Source organism: Calypte anna, chromosome 3 (assembly GCF_003957555.1).
Source record: "Calypte anna isolate BGI_N300 chromosome 3, bCalAnn1_v1.p, whole genome shotgun sequence".
NCBI lineage: Eukaryota > Metazoa > Chordata > Aves > Apodiformes > Trochilidae > Calypte > Calypte anna.
This window is the reverse complement of record NC_044246.1, coordinates 4144573-4159744: the sequence shown is the minus strand read 5'-3', so window position 1 is coordinate 4159744 and position 15172 is coordinate 4144573. Positions and strand designations below refer to the sequence as shown.

General features: G+C 39.5%; 1 protein-coding gene across 1 annotated transcript in view; it reads right to left on the bottom strand.

Moving 5' to 3' along the window:
• Positions 1-14403, bottom strand: part of NUP133 (nucleoporin 133) — a 31496-nt gene extending 17093 nt beyond the window's left edge. Inside the window, exons 1-13 of the mRNA XM_030446699.1 lie at positions 14167-14403; positions 12060-12178; positions 11160-11263; positions 10256-10363; positions 8578-8709; positions 6408-6578; positions 5656-5811; positions 5495-5565; positions 4803-4950; positions 3782-3929; positions 3099-3256; positions 2369-2460; positions 1643-1806 (exon numbers count right to left, since the gene is read on the bottom strand). Of these exons, the coding sequence (XP_030302559.1) occupies positions 1643-1806; positions 2369-2460; positions 3099-3256; positions 3782-3929; positions 4803-4950; positions 5495-5565; positions 5656-5811; positions 6408-6578; positions 8578-8709; positions 10256-10363; positions 11160-11263; positions 12060-12178; positions 14167-14351 (1756 nt within the window). The 5' untranslated portion in view covers positions 14352-14403. The remainder of the gene's footprint in view (positions 1-1642; positions 1807-2368; positions 2461-3098; positions 3257-3781; positions 3930-4802; positions 4951-5494; positions 5566-5655; positions 5812-6407; positions 6579-8577; positions 8710-10255; positions 10364-11159; positions 11264-12059; positions 12179-14166) is intronic.
• Between the last annotated feature and the right edge of the window lie 769 nt (positions 14404-15172).

Here is a 15172-nt window from a genome sequence, read left to right as displayed (position 1 = left end):
TAAGCCAAAAAGCTACCAAGATACAAAACCTCAGAACTATCACTGAGCAAAATTAACAAGACTACTTGCAAAAAGCTCCTGATTTTCATTTCTTGCTTTATACAAATGCAGTTAACAGAGCAAATTAAAAAGAAAAGTTGATTCAGGAAATACTGAAGATCTGATGCCTGACAATTTCTAACTGGCTGTCACACAGGAACAGCAGCAGGAAGCATCATCCATCTGTAACTATTTACTACATGGACTTCCAAACTCAAGTCTCTGAGTTTCTCAGTAACTGGCAACTGTTGCCCAGTGGTCCTGGGGACAGCTCCAAATTAACTCTTCATAGGAGACAGGGAAGCACATAAGTTTCTTGCTGAAAATGTGTCTGTTTTAATCCTTGTATGTACAGCAAACATTCCAAAATAGGTTTCTCCACTCTTCTTTCAGGCAGGCAAATTTCAGTGCTGCAGAGGGATACCAGTTCATCCTATTGTCCTGGTTTGGGCCAGGATAAAGGTGATTTTCTGTCTTGTACTTCTGCTTTTAGCTGAGTCTCCTGTAAGTAGTTGCACTTGCTGAAATTAACAGCAAGTTTCTCAGACAGTGTGTGCTTCTTGGACTGATAACACTTGATGTTTATGGCTACTGCTAGAGACTGGTGTGCAGAGCCAAGGACACTGCTCAGCTCTGAGGAAAACTTACCCTCCAGAAGGAACAAAAGAGGTCCCACCTGCAGCCTCCTTTGGGAAGGAACGGACAAGACAGATGCCAGAATTGACCAAACAGAGGATTCCATCCCATACACCTCATACACAGGATAAATTTGAGGGATCAAGAGGGCCAAGCCAAGATTTCCTGCTTCCAGCTGCCTGTCCTTCCTGCCCTTCCTGCTTCCCTTCCTTCACCCAGCATCCTGGAAGGATTCCATCCATTCCTCTGCCTGTGCTCCTGATCCATCCCAGCCCATATCTGTGTGTCCCTGCCTCCAGCTCCAACTGCTGCTGACCCCAGGATTCCAGCCTGGACTTTCCCAGGGCTGCCCTGCAGGCTCGGTGCTGACGTGAGAGTTATTGGGGGAAAGGAGGGAGGAATGTGGTTTCCATTTTCCTGTATATTTGTATAGATTTAGTCATTTTTCCTATTTATCATTCCTGTTTCATTAAAGTTGTGTAGTTTAGTTTCCAACCCATCAGTCTCTCTCCCTTATTCTCTCTCCTTTCTTTATCAAGGAGGAGAGGGAGATTAATAGAGAGTGTCACTGAGTTTAATTGCCGGGCCAGTGTTAAACCCTGACACCTACCCAGGATCCAAGCCTGCCAGAAGCTCTGCACCTATGCTGACCAAGGGCTAACATGAAAAAATTAGCTCTCTCTCTTAATAAATCTCTTAATAATTCTCAGTGGAAATTAATTTAGATCTATTCAAGGAGGTATGGAAATGCTTTAAGTCACACCATGTGTTCCTTGCATAAAGTACCATTCTCAGAAACAAACTTATCTGGCAGCTTCTTTTAGCCTTCCTGGAAATATACCTAGTGCTGGAAGCAGGCAAAGCTTAAATTATAATTTTCTACAGAGTACTATTGAAAAACACACCACAATTAACACCAAACCCCAGAATCCTCAACAAAAAGCACCCCCCCCACCATTACATTTACCTTCAGGTACAGATTCAGCCCATCTTGGATCAGAGGCAGGGTAATCATCTATTAAATCCACACTGATCTGAGTCACTGCCCTGTCCAGTTCAGCATCAGAATCCAGATCTGCATTATTTGGAAAGAGCTCAACTACCATGCTTTGTGCATTGACTATGTCTTTCCTGAAATAAAGACAAAGTATATGAATAAGAACAACAGGCAGGATTATAGGAACAAGAACCAATCAATTAGTAGGATTTTCTGACATGCTTTCTGTAAAGTGCTTTAGATTACAAACATCAGGTGTTCTTTGGGGTAATTTTAACCTGATTATGGATAAAAGGTATTCAATTTCTTTTAGAGTAAGTAGGCTGCACAGTCTATAAAACAAAAAATCCAAAGCCAGCAAGTGTTTCAAGTATTACCATTATTATTAAAAAGAATCATCATACAGAGCTAGATCTGGATGTCTGTCAGTTAAGCCACAGGCAGTCATGTAACATCACAGAATTTATCCAGAATAAATGAAAAGTCATTGAGATTACACAAGTCTGCTCCTCTCTAGCACATACCACTTCTTCACTAGCTCAAGATGTATCTTTCCTAATAAAGATGTTCATTTGTCATTAAAACAGCTTTAATTATAACAGCACAAAACTATTATTACAAAGATAATCTCTCACCCCAGAGTGCTTCCAGGAAGAGCAAACAAGCAAAGCCTCAAAAATCCAGTGCAATTCCTACCTGCAGTACTGCAGGAAAGCAGCTTTCAGTAATTTAGTCTTATCTTCTTGAGCTATGACTTCCAGCCTACAGGCTGCATCAAAGGCAGGGCTCTGAAAATGCAAAGTAAAAAGTTTAGCTCAAAGGTAAAGATCCACCTTCAGTAGGAAATGGAAACAATTTCTCTAAGTAGCAACAACACAGACTGAAAATAAGAATGCCCCGTGGAGACTGTGGTGTTTATTAAGCCAAAGGCAAGGCCTGAAGATACATGTTACACTGAAAGTTACACTGGGGTTTGACCTCTTTAAATAAAGCTCCCACTAACTGAAGACTTCACAATTCAAACTCTTTATGGTAATTTTAAATATTTTGACATTCAAACCAAACATTTCTGACAGTTTCAAAGGTATTCAGGAGTACCATAACCCACAGAAACAATGCAAGTGCAGATGAATCTAAACAGATTAATTCAACAAGAAAAATACAGTTTCATCTGAGCAATCACCACTGAGGTCTTCCACTAAAATACCAGTTAATGATAATTGATTTAAAAGGTGATTTAATTACTCAAACTGGCAGATGTAAAATCTCTTGGGTTTTGCAAACTGAGTTGGTTATAAGTGTTTGAGTCTCTATTTAAGAAAAAAAACCACTCAAAGCTAGGCCCTCCACAGTGAAAAATCAAACTGCCAGAAAAACGTTTTAATTCTACCCTCAGGTTTCAACCAGCTGAGCAAACAACCCCTACCTCACTTCTTGGTCCAGCAACAGAGGAGGACAGGGAATCTTCAAGGTCTTCAGGAAGCACAGAAATATTTTCCCTGGACAAGATGGTAATAAGTCCACTTTTTTTGGTAAAGAAGATGGGAAGGCCAGTACAGGAGCCTGCTCCTAAAATGCTGTCTCCTAAGATGGAGGAGAGATAAAAAAATAAAGCACACAAATACCCCTTTAAAATAGTTTCATAAACAATTATTAAATTTTGTTATGAGTGAACCAGCAGTAATTGACAACTGTACCAGACTTGCAGAAATTATGGTTACTATAATCAAGATGCAGACTTCCAGATACTGCAAGTTTAAAAGAAAAAAAGAAAAAAACCACCAAGATTCAGGTGCTCAAATTCCATCCAAGGACCAGTGGGTATGCCCCACTTGAAAACACCTCTGAAGGTCAAGGATGACATAGTGAGATATCTGATGCAGGTATACAGTATGACTTTTAGGCTGAGCCTTGGCACAAAGTTAACTTCATGAAACAAAAAAATCTGAAAATAAATAAGCACATTCTCCATACACACACAAGAATCTCCTAAATTATTGAAAGATTGTTGCCCAAATCTGATTTTCCTCTCCCTGCAAAATCAGAATATTGTAAAAATATTCAATTAGAAAGTAAGAAGATGTGATGGGTTTTTTCCCTGCAAGTTACCTTGTATGCCAAAGATGATTTTCTCCTGTGGCAAAGAAATTCTTCCAGTTCCAGTGGAACAAGCAAAGACTTCATCTTCCTTATAGAGGCAAGCAGCATGGCTGAAGTAATCTGGGACTATCAGACAGCGCAACACTTCCTCTTCTGACTGTAAAAACAGGGACAGCATCACCCACATAATCAAAACCTTAAACAAGATTTTAACATTTTAAAGGCATTTAAACATTCGAGTTGTCTGGGTTTGTTTTAATTTTTAACAAGAATATACAAGTTTAACTTGTGACCTAAAAAAACCTCAAACAAATAGTGACTTTTAATTTTCCCTAAAACTTGAGAGCTGGGGTTTTGTTGTTCCATCTATATTAAACTCTTGCTAATTTCACATGGGGAGATAAGTAAGTAGATAAATTATTCTACAGATTTCATGCTGCATCTTAAGATTCCCTTTAAAGATGTCATTACAGACAGGTTGGAGAGAGAAGGAAGACTACACAAAGTTTACCAGAGGAAGTTAATACCCAAAGTTGATGCTTACAAACAAGGCACACTAAGGACAAACTGTTTGTCCTCCCCTCCAGCAAGCCAGCTGTCTAGCAAGGACCAAAATACAGGTCTCTTAATTTCTCAGCCTGCTACAGGAGTCTTGACAGAGTCTGAGATCTGTTCTACATTGAGTGAGTTTACCATAAAATTAATAAAAATATTCTGCAGAAACTTTCACAGACAGGAGACAAAAATAAAAAAAAAAAAGTCACTAATAATAAGATATTTGGACTTCTATTTTCATAGGTTCATCTTATACTTCAAACTGTAAAACATGAACTTTAGCTACAGTTACTATTAAACATCAAAAGATGCTACTGTAAGTTTTCTTCAGAATACTACAGACCCATACTTCCAAGAACAACCTTTACACAGGGAATTTGATTTTCTTTTAGCAAAATCTGCATTGATTTATGTACAGGAATACTCTGCAAGACTGTGCTTGCTTAACTCAGTTTCAGAACCTTTGTCTGCATACCTGAAAAGATGGATTATACTGTGTGACCTCCACAACAACATCATCAGACATTTGGGAGCCTTTATCTTCAACTGTTATCAGAGTGTAGTAGACAAGACACGGACGATCTCCAGGATGCCACGCTGCAGCAAGGATCACCAGCCCATCTCTATCCAACAACAGGTAATTATTACATCTTTTACTTGCTCAAACTCTACAAAAACAGATATCTAAGTACAAACACAAATAAATATTTTCCAATATTGTCTTTTTTTTTTTTTAATGGAAATCTGTACTATTTTTTGTTCACTTATTAATAGTATTCATATTATACAAACCTGTTGGCAGTTGTGATTTTATGAAATTAAATTAAATCCAAGAGATACTGAGTTCTCTGCATTTGCTGGAACAAGTTACAACTGCCTGCTTGCTACCTTTGTAATACCAAGACAAACAAATACTCAGACCTGATGAACTGACACTACAGAAGTGAAAATATTGCTCTTAGTGAAATTATTGCCTTGTGATGCCAAGGCAATAATGATAGCATGAAGTATGGGATAACTTAGTTAATTAATTTGACATATTTACATTACCAATAGTAGCACTCAAGTAAAATTAAAATACAATTACTTCAATCATTTTTTGCAAGAAAACAGAACTTATTTACCTCATTAACCTAAGCCTTACCAGATGCAATTGTGCTTCCTTACCGATTCTGTTGCAAATCCATGTATTGTACATTTACTCCTCCTTTAATATCTTCATAGTTACTTTCAGAACTCTAAAAAACAAAATTTGACTTACAGCTGTATGTAAATAGGCTATTAATTAAACAAGCAGATAAATCCTTACCCAGTGAGGTGGCTCTTACCCAGATTGCATCCGTAATATGTTCTTTCAGGATCCTATTGATATCCCAGCTGAGAATAAAACGTTCTGATGAGTCCTCAATCTCCCATTTGTTCAGATTTGAACTTGTCAGCATATAAAAACTTGATGTCTCTTTATCCCAAAGAACATTAGAGATCTGAATTAAAAAAAAGAAAAGGTTGAAGCACAGCCTTATTATTTAGATAAAACAATCTATCCCACCCTCAGTCTACAGAAAAAAAAATAAAAATCACTTCTTACACAAATCACACCACAAGATGAGAGTATTATGATAATTTTTCAAGAGAAGTCTTATTTTATAGATATAAGCACATCTACAGTATGTTTCTTACACTTTCTTCCAGTTTCTGTTGACAAAGCTCAACCCTGGGCAATACTACATCAGGGAAATACAACTACAGGTTACTGATAGTTTCTTCAAGTAGTAAGAAATTAATAGAAAGAGCCAAGACTTTGAATAATTCCATATTCCCCAGAAAATATTACTATTTTGAAGTCTCCTTTTAACCAGATCTAATGAGCAACTCAGCATTTCCCTTTACAAAGCATAGAAATTTATTTGGTTTCTTTCAAATTTTAAAGAAACAAAAGTAACACCAACGACCTGAGTTTTGTCTTCTTTTAGATCATCCATCATTACACAGACTTTCTTTTTTTCTTCCTAAACACTGAGGCTAGATATTAAGGAGAGAAATGAAAGCAGATTACCACAGGAATGTTTTTTAAGCTTACCACAGCATCATGTCCAGGAGACAATATACCCAGAAGAGAAGAAACCTTCCTACCAATTCCAGAAAACATGCCCTGGCCCTGTGGCAGGCCATGCTGATGAATCTTGCCAGAACTATCTGGTATCAATCGAACCAGCTGGCCTCTGGAAGATGATAAAATAAAGCTTCCTCCCTGGCAAAAAGAAAAAAAGCAACTGTATGAAACAAAACTGCAAATCTTATTCTTGAAACAATTCTATTGTCAGGTAAAATTCTTGAAGTCAGCTCTTGAAGTCAGTAAGGGTGAACACTAAACAAAAAACAAGGCATCCATAGTGTTGTACCAGGAAAGAACACAACGAAAATAAAGAAATAAGAAATAAAAGAAATAAATTTTCTGTTTGTTTGGGGGGTTTTTGTTTGGTTTGGGGTTGGTTTGTTTTGGGGGTTTTTGTTTTATTGTTGTTATTGGTTTTGAATTTTGCCTTTTTTCCTTTTATTTTTAAAGAAACAATAAAATTTGACACAGTCAGACACTGACTGGCACTTAGAACTGGCAGAGACTCATTTACTTACATTGCATAACATTTTTATCTGTGAAAACTCCATTTTATTTGAACAACAAAACCAAAATCTCATGTAATGCTAAGGAGGAAAAATCGTGTTACTTTTGCACCAAGATAATGTGGAAATCCTTGTGCATTGTGCAAAATATGCACTTCACTGGTGCTGATACAGCTCCTCTAGGAGGCAAACCTGTGTCAGTGCTTCTCTTGCCTGTCCTAATGGGTGCATCTACATCAGCACTTTGATTATTGGGACTCTGGGAGTCCCCATATTCTCCCTGAGGATGAATGAACAAAGCCTGTCAGATGTTCAACAGATTTCCAAAAAATTAATGTTAAGGGCCTGAAGACTGCTGAAAGAATGGACTGGTTTCCTGTACAGGAAGCATTCACAGAACAAAATTAAAAACAAAAAATCAGCATCACTTTCATCATCAGACCATATAAAAATTTTGCTGAAGGTTAAATCTGCCCAGTACAGTTATATGTAATCATTATACATAATCCTAGAATCACAGAATTGGCTGGGTTGGAAGGGACCTCAGAGATCATCAAGTCCAACCCTTGATCCACTCCCGCTGCAGTTCCCAGCCCATGGCACTCAGTGCCACATCCAGGCTCTTTGGAAATATCTCCAGACACGGAGAATCCACTACTTCCCTGGGCAGCCCATTCCAATGCCTGAGCACCCTCTCCAGAAAGAAATTCTTTCTAATCTCCAACCTAAACCTCCCCTGGCACAACTTGAGACCTTTTGTGCCCTCTTGTCTTGCTGAGAGTTGCCTGGGAAAAGAGCCCAACCGCACCCTGGCTCCAACCTCCTTTCAAGGAGTTGTAGAGAGCAATGAGGTCTCCCCTGAGCCTCCTCTTCTCCAGCCTCAACACCCCCAGCTCCCTTAGCCCTTCCTCATAGGGTCTGTGCTCGAGTCCCTTCACCAGCCTGGTTGCCCTCCTTTGGACCTGCTCCAGGACCTCGATATCCTTCCTGAACTGGGGGCAGCTTTAGCACAGGGGTTAATAAAAGGGTTCTGCTCTGAAGAACAGAAAGTTCCTCTAGCTCTGAATCCACGTTGATGTCAATATTTCAACCACAGGGATGGTTAGACCTTTCTTTCCTCATCTTGGTATCTGAAACTCGGGCATAATTCAATTCCAATACTATAGCCACATATTAGTACTTCTTAATATCTTCAAACTCTTAGGAAATTATTAAGATCACTGTCTTCTGATTAGGTTTAGAAATGGGTATTTGTTTATGTTTATTTATTATTAGGGCTGGTTTTGCAACATCAGGATTTCTACCACTGGTAGTAAACACAAAAGTAATACTGACACTCCTCATAGGCTGAGGTACCAAATCAGTCCTGTTAACCTTGTGGCTGACCCTGCACACCTCCCTGATTTTAAAATTACTATTTATGACAACTATTTATACTAAGTATCTCTAAGTATCTCTGATACTTAAGATCACCACACATTGACAGTCTCTACAACTTCTCAGAATGTTTGGCAGTTTGCTTTGCAACATTTATTGCAGATTTAGGACTGACAATGTGAAGCATGCATTTATTTTTTTTTAATTAGGAACAAAAGCAGTATTTTATTATAAATCATATTGCACTGTACCTTTACTGCTGTTAGGAAACTGCACAGAGGGCCTCCAAAGTCTGTAAAAGTCTCCGTGTAAGAACCTTCATGTGCAACATTGGGCCAGTACCGCACAGAACCTTCACTGGTGGCAACCATTATTGCCAGAGACTTGAAGGGGAAAAATAATTAACAGAACTTATAAATTAACAGTCCTTTACACATCAAGATTGTGAGAAACAAACATATAAAAAGCAGTAAATACATAGGGATGCACACTGACAAAACCCAGAGCTGAGCTGCAGAAGGGTTCTGTAGCATGACTTAATATGCAGGCATATTAAGTTACTCTTTTATTACTCTTTTTTATTTTATTACTCTTTTATTTTGCTAACAATAATATTTTCTACTGGTTCTTCTTGCTGATAATTCACAGTCTGCTCCTGAAATGCAACTTTACTTCCTATTGCAACTGACTTACTGTTGCAAGACAGCAAAGAGCCTGTGGAGAATTTTGGATGTGAGGAGTTGTAAGGTACCATGAAACTTAAAACACAGACTATAATTTAACAAAGAAACTGATCTGAATCTTCTAAGAGAAATATCAAATCACACAGTGGCTCTTCCCTTCATAAAGACATCAGTACACAGTCTGCCCACATTAGGGTTTCTGCCTCAGGAAATCATTCAGATACCAAATGCAAAGCATGAAGCAAGAGACTGTGTTCAAGCAGAGATTCAGACAGAAAATATTGTACCTAATCTACTGCTTGTTGGGAAAAAAACCAAACAAAACAACACAGTAATCAAAAACCTGCAGCTGAGTTCCTTTAAGATTAACTTTCTTGCTTCACAAGGGCAAGTAGTTGGCTAATGAACATAATAACAATTAAAAACCATTCCTGCTCACTAATGAATAATTTTCATTAGTCAAATATGTTCTACTAATAATCTTTTCACTTCACTCTATGAAAGCATAGTACCCATGCTCAGCTCACAAGATAAAAAAAGACTGAATTAAAAAATAACAGTTTTTTAGGTGTAGTTAGGTTTAGGTGTATTAATTCCTCTTAAACTTCTTTAGGTATGACAAAGTCATACAGCATTTAGAGTTGTAAGAGTTAATCACAAGATTGCTTTTCATCATCTTGAAGTGTAACACAAGAAAAAGTAAAAAGAAAATATGTTATTACCTATCCTGTGCAGCTTTATTTAACATACTGTCAGATACCTCAACTGATTTCCAAACCTCTAGCACTGCAAGTTATGAAAAGGCACTCAGGAAAGCCATCAGTCAGTACAGATGAAATAATCTGTCCTTCCTCATCCAGCCCAGCCAAGGAAGGGTGCTGCTGTTTACTTCTCATCCATGTGCACCCAGAATTAAGCCACTGAACAACTTTTTTTTCAGCCAGCATGGATATAAGTTGCAATTCCTTAGAATTTGTTCTTTGTTAACACAGCACTTTTTACTTTACTGTATTTTTGTTATGAAACATTTCATGTAATCCTTAGGGAAACGATTATTGCACCTGATCCTATAAGCTGCAAAGGGTATAATTTGAAAAGACCAGCAGAATCTTATTTCAACCACATTTATTGCAAACTATCAATCCTGACCTTTTGGATGTAGTACAACATCAAAAGTAGTTTTCAAAAAAGTACTTGTAAAACCAGGATACATTCAAAGTTACATTAAAATGTAAAAGTTGATCACCTGCAGAGAAGATGCTTCACCTGAGGAACTCAGACAAGATATAGCTGCTAAACTAGAACTCCACTGGAAGTCACTGGGTGGCAGTTGCAGTTCCTTGCACAGAGATAACTGTAGGAAAGAGATGTCATAATAAATGGGACTGGAAGAACTTACTCCTCTGCCACAAAGTCTTTGGATTTATTTACCTTGTTAAAAATATCAGCTTGCCCAGAAACCGTGTAAGGGAACCAAAAGAATGTCACAGGACACTTTCAGCAAGGTTGTCACAACCAACAAAAAGCTAAACCCCACCTACTTGTACATTTTAAAGCATTCAGATTTTTCTGAGTGTTTCTCAGAACCATAAGATATTGAATTACTCCTTTCAGAGATGTAATTACTTGCCCATACCTTAACACAATATGCTAAGAAGGCAAGAAAATCAAATTAAACTAGAAGTGCTTGAGAAGCTCACTAGGTACCAACAGAGTGGACAGGAGAAACATTTCTCCCTCTCCCCCTCCACCTCTCAATCATAGAAATTTTAATTCCTTGTAAAAATCTCTACAAGCACCAGAATGTGTACACTCTTAAGTGCAGAAACTGCATAATTAATTTATGCTACACTAATTGAAAGATACTGATTTTGTAAGGACAGGTTTCCTCTGACCCTACCTGACATGATGTTGAAATGAACATTGCCCAGAGAATTAAAAAAAAAAGTTATTGACATAAGAAATCCTGATAAAACATATATTTAGCACAACTAAAACCACCTTTTTTGGGTTTGACAAGTTGAAAATTACTCCTGGAACAATCAAAACCTACCTGTAATACATCAACTAGTTTTCAACTACTAAAATAAGGTTTATCAAGGCTTAAATGTAACACCCAAAATATAGAAGTTTTTCCAACTTTTAGTTACCTTAGCTACTGGAGACTGACCAATCTTCCAAATAATCAGCCTCTCCTTATGGACTAGCCAGGCCCATCCACTCTCATCCACTTGAACGCTCAGCTGGTCATCAGCTGCATAAAAAGTAATTTTTTTAAACCTATACTGACTTTTACAACACTGCAGAGTAGCCTTAAAACGTATAAACTTTCATTTTAATTGGAAAATAAGAAATATATTTTCTATTAAATCATATTCCACACTAGGATTTCCATGCATTTAGTTAAGACACCAAACTACTACATACAGTTTACACACAGACCATTTGACAAATACTCAAACTTTTGAGAGTGAAAAGCAAGACAATCCTAGAAGCTGTTTCCACCTATTTACAGCAGTTTGTAACAGCTTTGTAGATTGCTCAACAATTTCAAAGATTATTTTTAAGATAATGTATTTTCTGTTCATCCTACATCTACTATAAAACCAAAACCTATCCACAGGAAAAAACTGCTTAGGAAAGCAACTTCTTGAACTCAGGGAAAAGGTTTGTGCCACGGGGGCTTTCAGAAGTGACAAGAAATGTGGATTAAATTAAAAATATTATAATACTGGAGAATCCACTTTATGACACAACAGACTCAAAACATATAAAAAAGGTATGAAAGAGCTAATAACCAAGAGTTACTAAAAAACTACTAGTGGTTTCCTTATAACCTTGGATTTCATGATCTATTGGGTAAGACATTACCTGAAGGACATGCATCCATGGTTATTGTTATCCAAGGTTATTACCACAACTACACCTAACAGTTGACCAAGCTGGATTTAACCCAAAACATAAAGATTTCAGCATTTAAATGGCATCAACAACACATTAGCACTTCTCTCACCTGTCATTTTTAATGAGAATAAAACCCCAGTTCTTACCATCAGCCTTCTTCAGGGCTTCCATAACCTTAACAGGCAGAGAGGATCCAAAAGCTTTAACATCATAGTTAATGGTTTCACTTGCAGAGGGATGTTGGATAACTCTGGTAGGGGTTGCTCTTAAAAGAGACAAAAAATTATAGTTTAGTTTTTGATTGTTTCTTTATCAGTTTCAGCAGACATTTACTTATTAGTATCTGGTTACAATTAGCTGTGATGAAATGGGTTTATAAACAAGCTCCCTCTGGGAACAGCATCCAAAGCAGTTAATTTAGTTAATTAACCCCTGGGCTGCCATCAAATGTCTTTTACTTTTCCAAGAACTCATTTGGATCATGAATTCCTCACCCAGCAATGAAATCACTGTTCAACTTCTCCACATTCTGGTTATCCACAAAATAAACCTACCCACAACCCCAGGAGAAGCTCAACACTGAACAAATTTCATTGTTTTTAGAAGATATTTAAAATTTCTCCTCACAGGTAAAATGATGCCACAGTGTGAAATGGCAAAAGGATGATGGAACACAGCTGGAAGAAAAGCACAACACAAGGTTTAGAAAAAATCCTGTATGGTGCAGACCTAAAGTAAAAGTTCCCCAAACTGAAAATGGGCAATTTTGTTTATCTCAACAACAAAGAGCTGCTCCTGAGATTAGTCTTGCTACTCCTGTAGTAAATGAGCAAACACAGACTTGTAACTCATGGGTTGTTGGTTTTTACCCCTCCTTTTGCAGACAGAAAAGTCACAACTAAGAATTCTATGAGAACTTTCTGAAAAAAAAATTAGTAAATACAATCCAGACAACACTGAGTATTTAAATTCCCAAAAATCATTCTAAAAGATCCCGTATCAGATTCCTGAAGAAATCAACCTGGGAGATATGAGGAAAAGTCTTATTGTAGACCAAATCCCACGTAAAAGAAAATAACATGCAAAAAGAAATGGAGGAAAGAATGGTTAATTTGTAAACTGCAGGAAGTTTCCATTCTATAAATCTGAAGGTGTTGAAAACCTTCAGCATAGACATAAAAAAGAAACAAATTCCCAAAGTGACAGTGTCCTGGCAATACAGTGTTATTTGGGATAAAATAGCAAACAGAATTTCTGAGTTCCTAAACACATAAGAAAATATAAAACAGAGCTCATAACAACTCCACATACATCTTGTTGAGTACTAGGATGACCTCACATGCACACAACTCTAAGAGATTTTGTAGAAAAACTACTGAAAAGAGATTTTGAGATGATCAGAGATACACAGTACCTCACAAAAGAAAACAACAGTAAAAGTGCATTCCTGAACCAGCAGTGTTACCACTGAAAAGGGCCTGAGCATGGGAAAAACCAGGTAGGGTTTGCAAAGAGACTGAATGGTTTGTTGAAGCCTCTGCACAAGAAGGGTGACAAGAACTGTCTGTCTATCTCCTTACCTCTCCTGCCACGGTTAGAGAAGGGATAGAGTTTGTTCCAGAAAGAGGAATGAGAGGAGGAATGAGAGGAGGAATGAGAGGAGGAATGAGAGGAGGAATGAGAGGAGGAATGAGAGGAGGAATGAGAGGAGGAATGAGAGGAGGAATGAGAGGAGGAATGAGAGGAGGAATGAGAGGAGGAATGAGAGGAGGAATGAGAGGAGGAATGAGAGGAGGAATAAAGAGGAGGAATAAAGAGGAGGAATAAAGAGGGAGAAGGAGGGAGAAGGAGGGAGAAGGAGGGAGAAGGAGGGAGAAGGAGGGAGAAGGAGGGAGAAGGAGGGAGAAGGAGGGAGAAGGAGGGAGAAGGAGGGAGAAGGAGGGATGAAGGAGGGATGAAGGAGGGATGAAGGAGGGATGAAGGAGGGATGAAGGAGGGATAAAAGAGGGATAAAAGAGGGAGAAGGAGGGAGAAGGAGGGAGAAGGAGGGAGAAGGAGGGAGAAGGAGGGAGAAGGAGGGAGAAGGAGGGAGAAGGAGGGAGAAGGAGGGAGAAACAGAGCGACGCGGCCCGAAGAGGCCGGGAAGCCCCGGCCCTGGCTCTGGCCCTGCCTCGGAGATGAAGGGTGCAACAGCCCAGCGAGAAAAAAAAAAAAACAAAACCTCAGGGAGCGGCCGGTCGGATCGGGCCTCACCGGGCAGAGAGGGACCCGCTCCTCCGCGCCACCGGCGAGAACAGCACCGGGGAGCCGACTGCCGCCACGGCTGCCAGGTTCTTCCTGCCGCCCGGCCGAGAGAGAGGGCTGGGGGCGGCACTGCCGAGGTTCCTGCGGGCAGACCCGCCGGGGGTCCGGGGTGAGGAGGGCACCGGGGAGAACATGGCGGGGGGGGAGAAACGGCGAACGCCCCGCGCGCTGCCGGTACCGCGCGCGCAGGCTGAGTGCGTCACGGGGGGCGGGGCGGGGCAGCCCCTGCCGGGCAGCGGCGGAAACCCCGCGGGGCGGTTGGAGCAAGAGGCGGGAAGGGCTCCCTGAGGGGGTTCCCTCAGAGCTCTCTGGGGGGGTGCTCTCAGAGCTCTCTGGGTCCTCCCGCAGCGGCTGCCCGGAGGGTTTTGGGTTTTTTTTTTTAATCTCTGGAGGTTTTTCTTCTCCGGTGGAAGTAATTAGAAAGTCGTTTATGTGAGCGGTGTCGGGTGGTCGGGCATAAATGGCCGGAAGAAGCGCGGGTGGGGTCGGTGCCTCGGTGTGCTGCCAGAGGGATTGACAGGGCTGGGTTTGGGAGTTCTGGTACAGAATTCATAGCGCCGCTATTCTGGTGCTAAGAGGAGCAGAGAAAGGCGTCTGGACGTGCACTAAAAAACTGCTGTTGAAGGATCATTGTTTGGCGATTTTGGAAGGATGTGTTTCTACTGATGGAGTTGCCTTATCTGTAAATGAATCTGTGGTGTAAGCCCTGTTTGTCCCCAGATTTATATAAAAAATTAAACCCAAACCGAACAAACCACGAAGAAAACAATTCCATGCAAATCTTGGTGGGTAAATAATCATGCAGTACCTTTAGATTTCCAATATTTGAAGGGGCTACAAGAAAGCTGGGGTTAGGCTTTTGATACGGGGGTGTAGTGAGAGGACAAGGGGAAATGGTTTCAGACTTGAAGAAGGGAGATTTAGGTTGGACATCAGGAAGAAATTCTTTAATTTG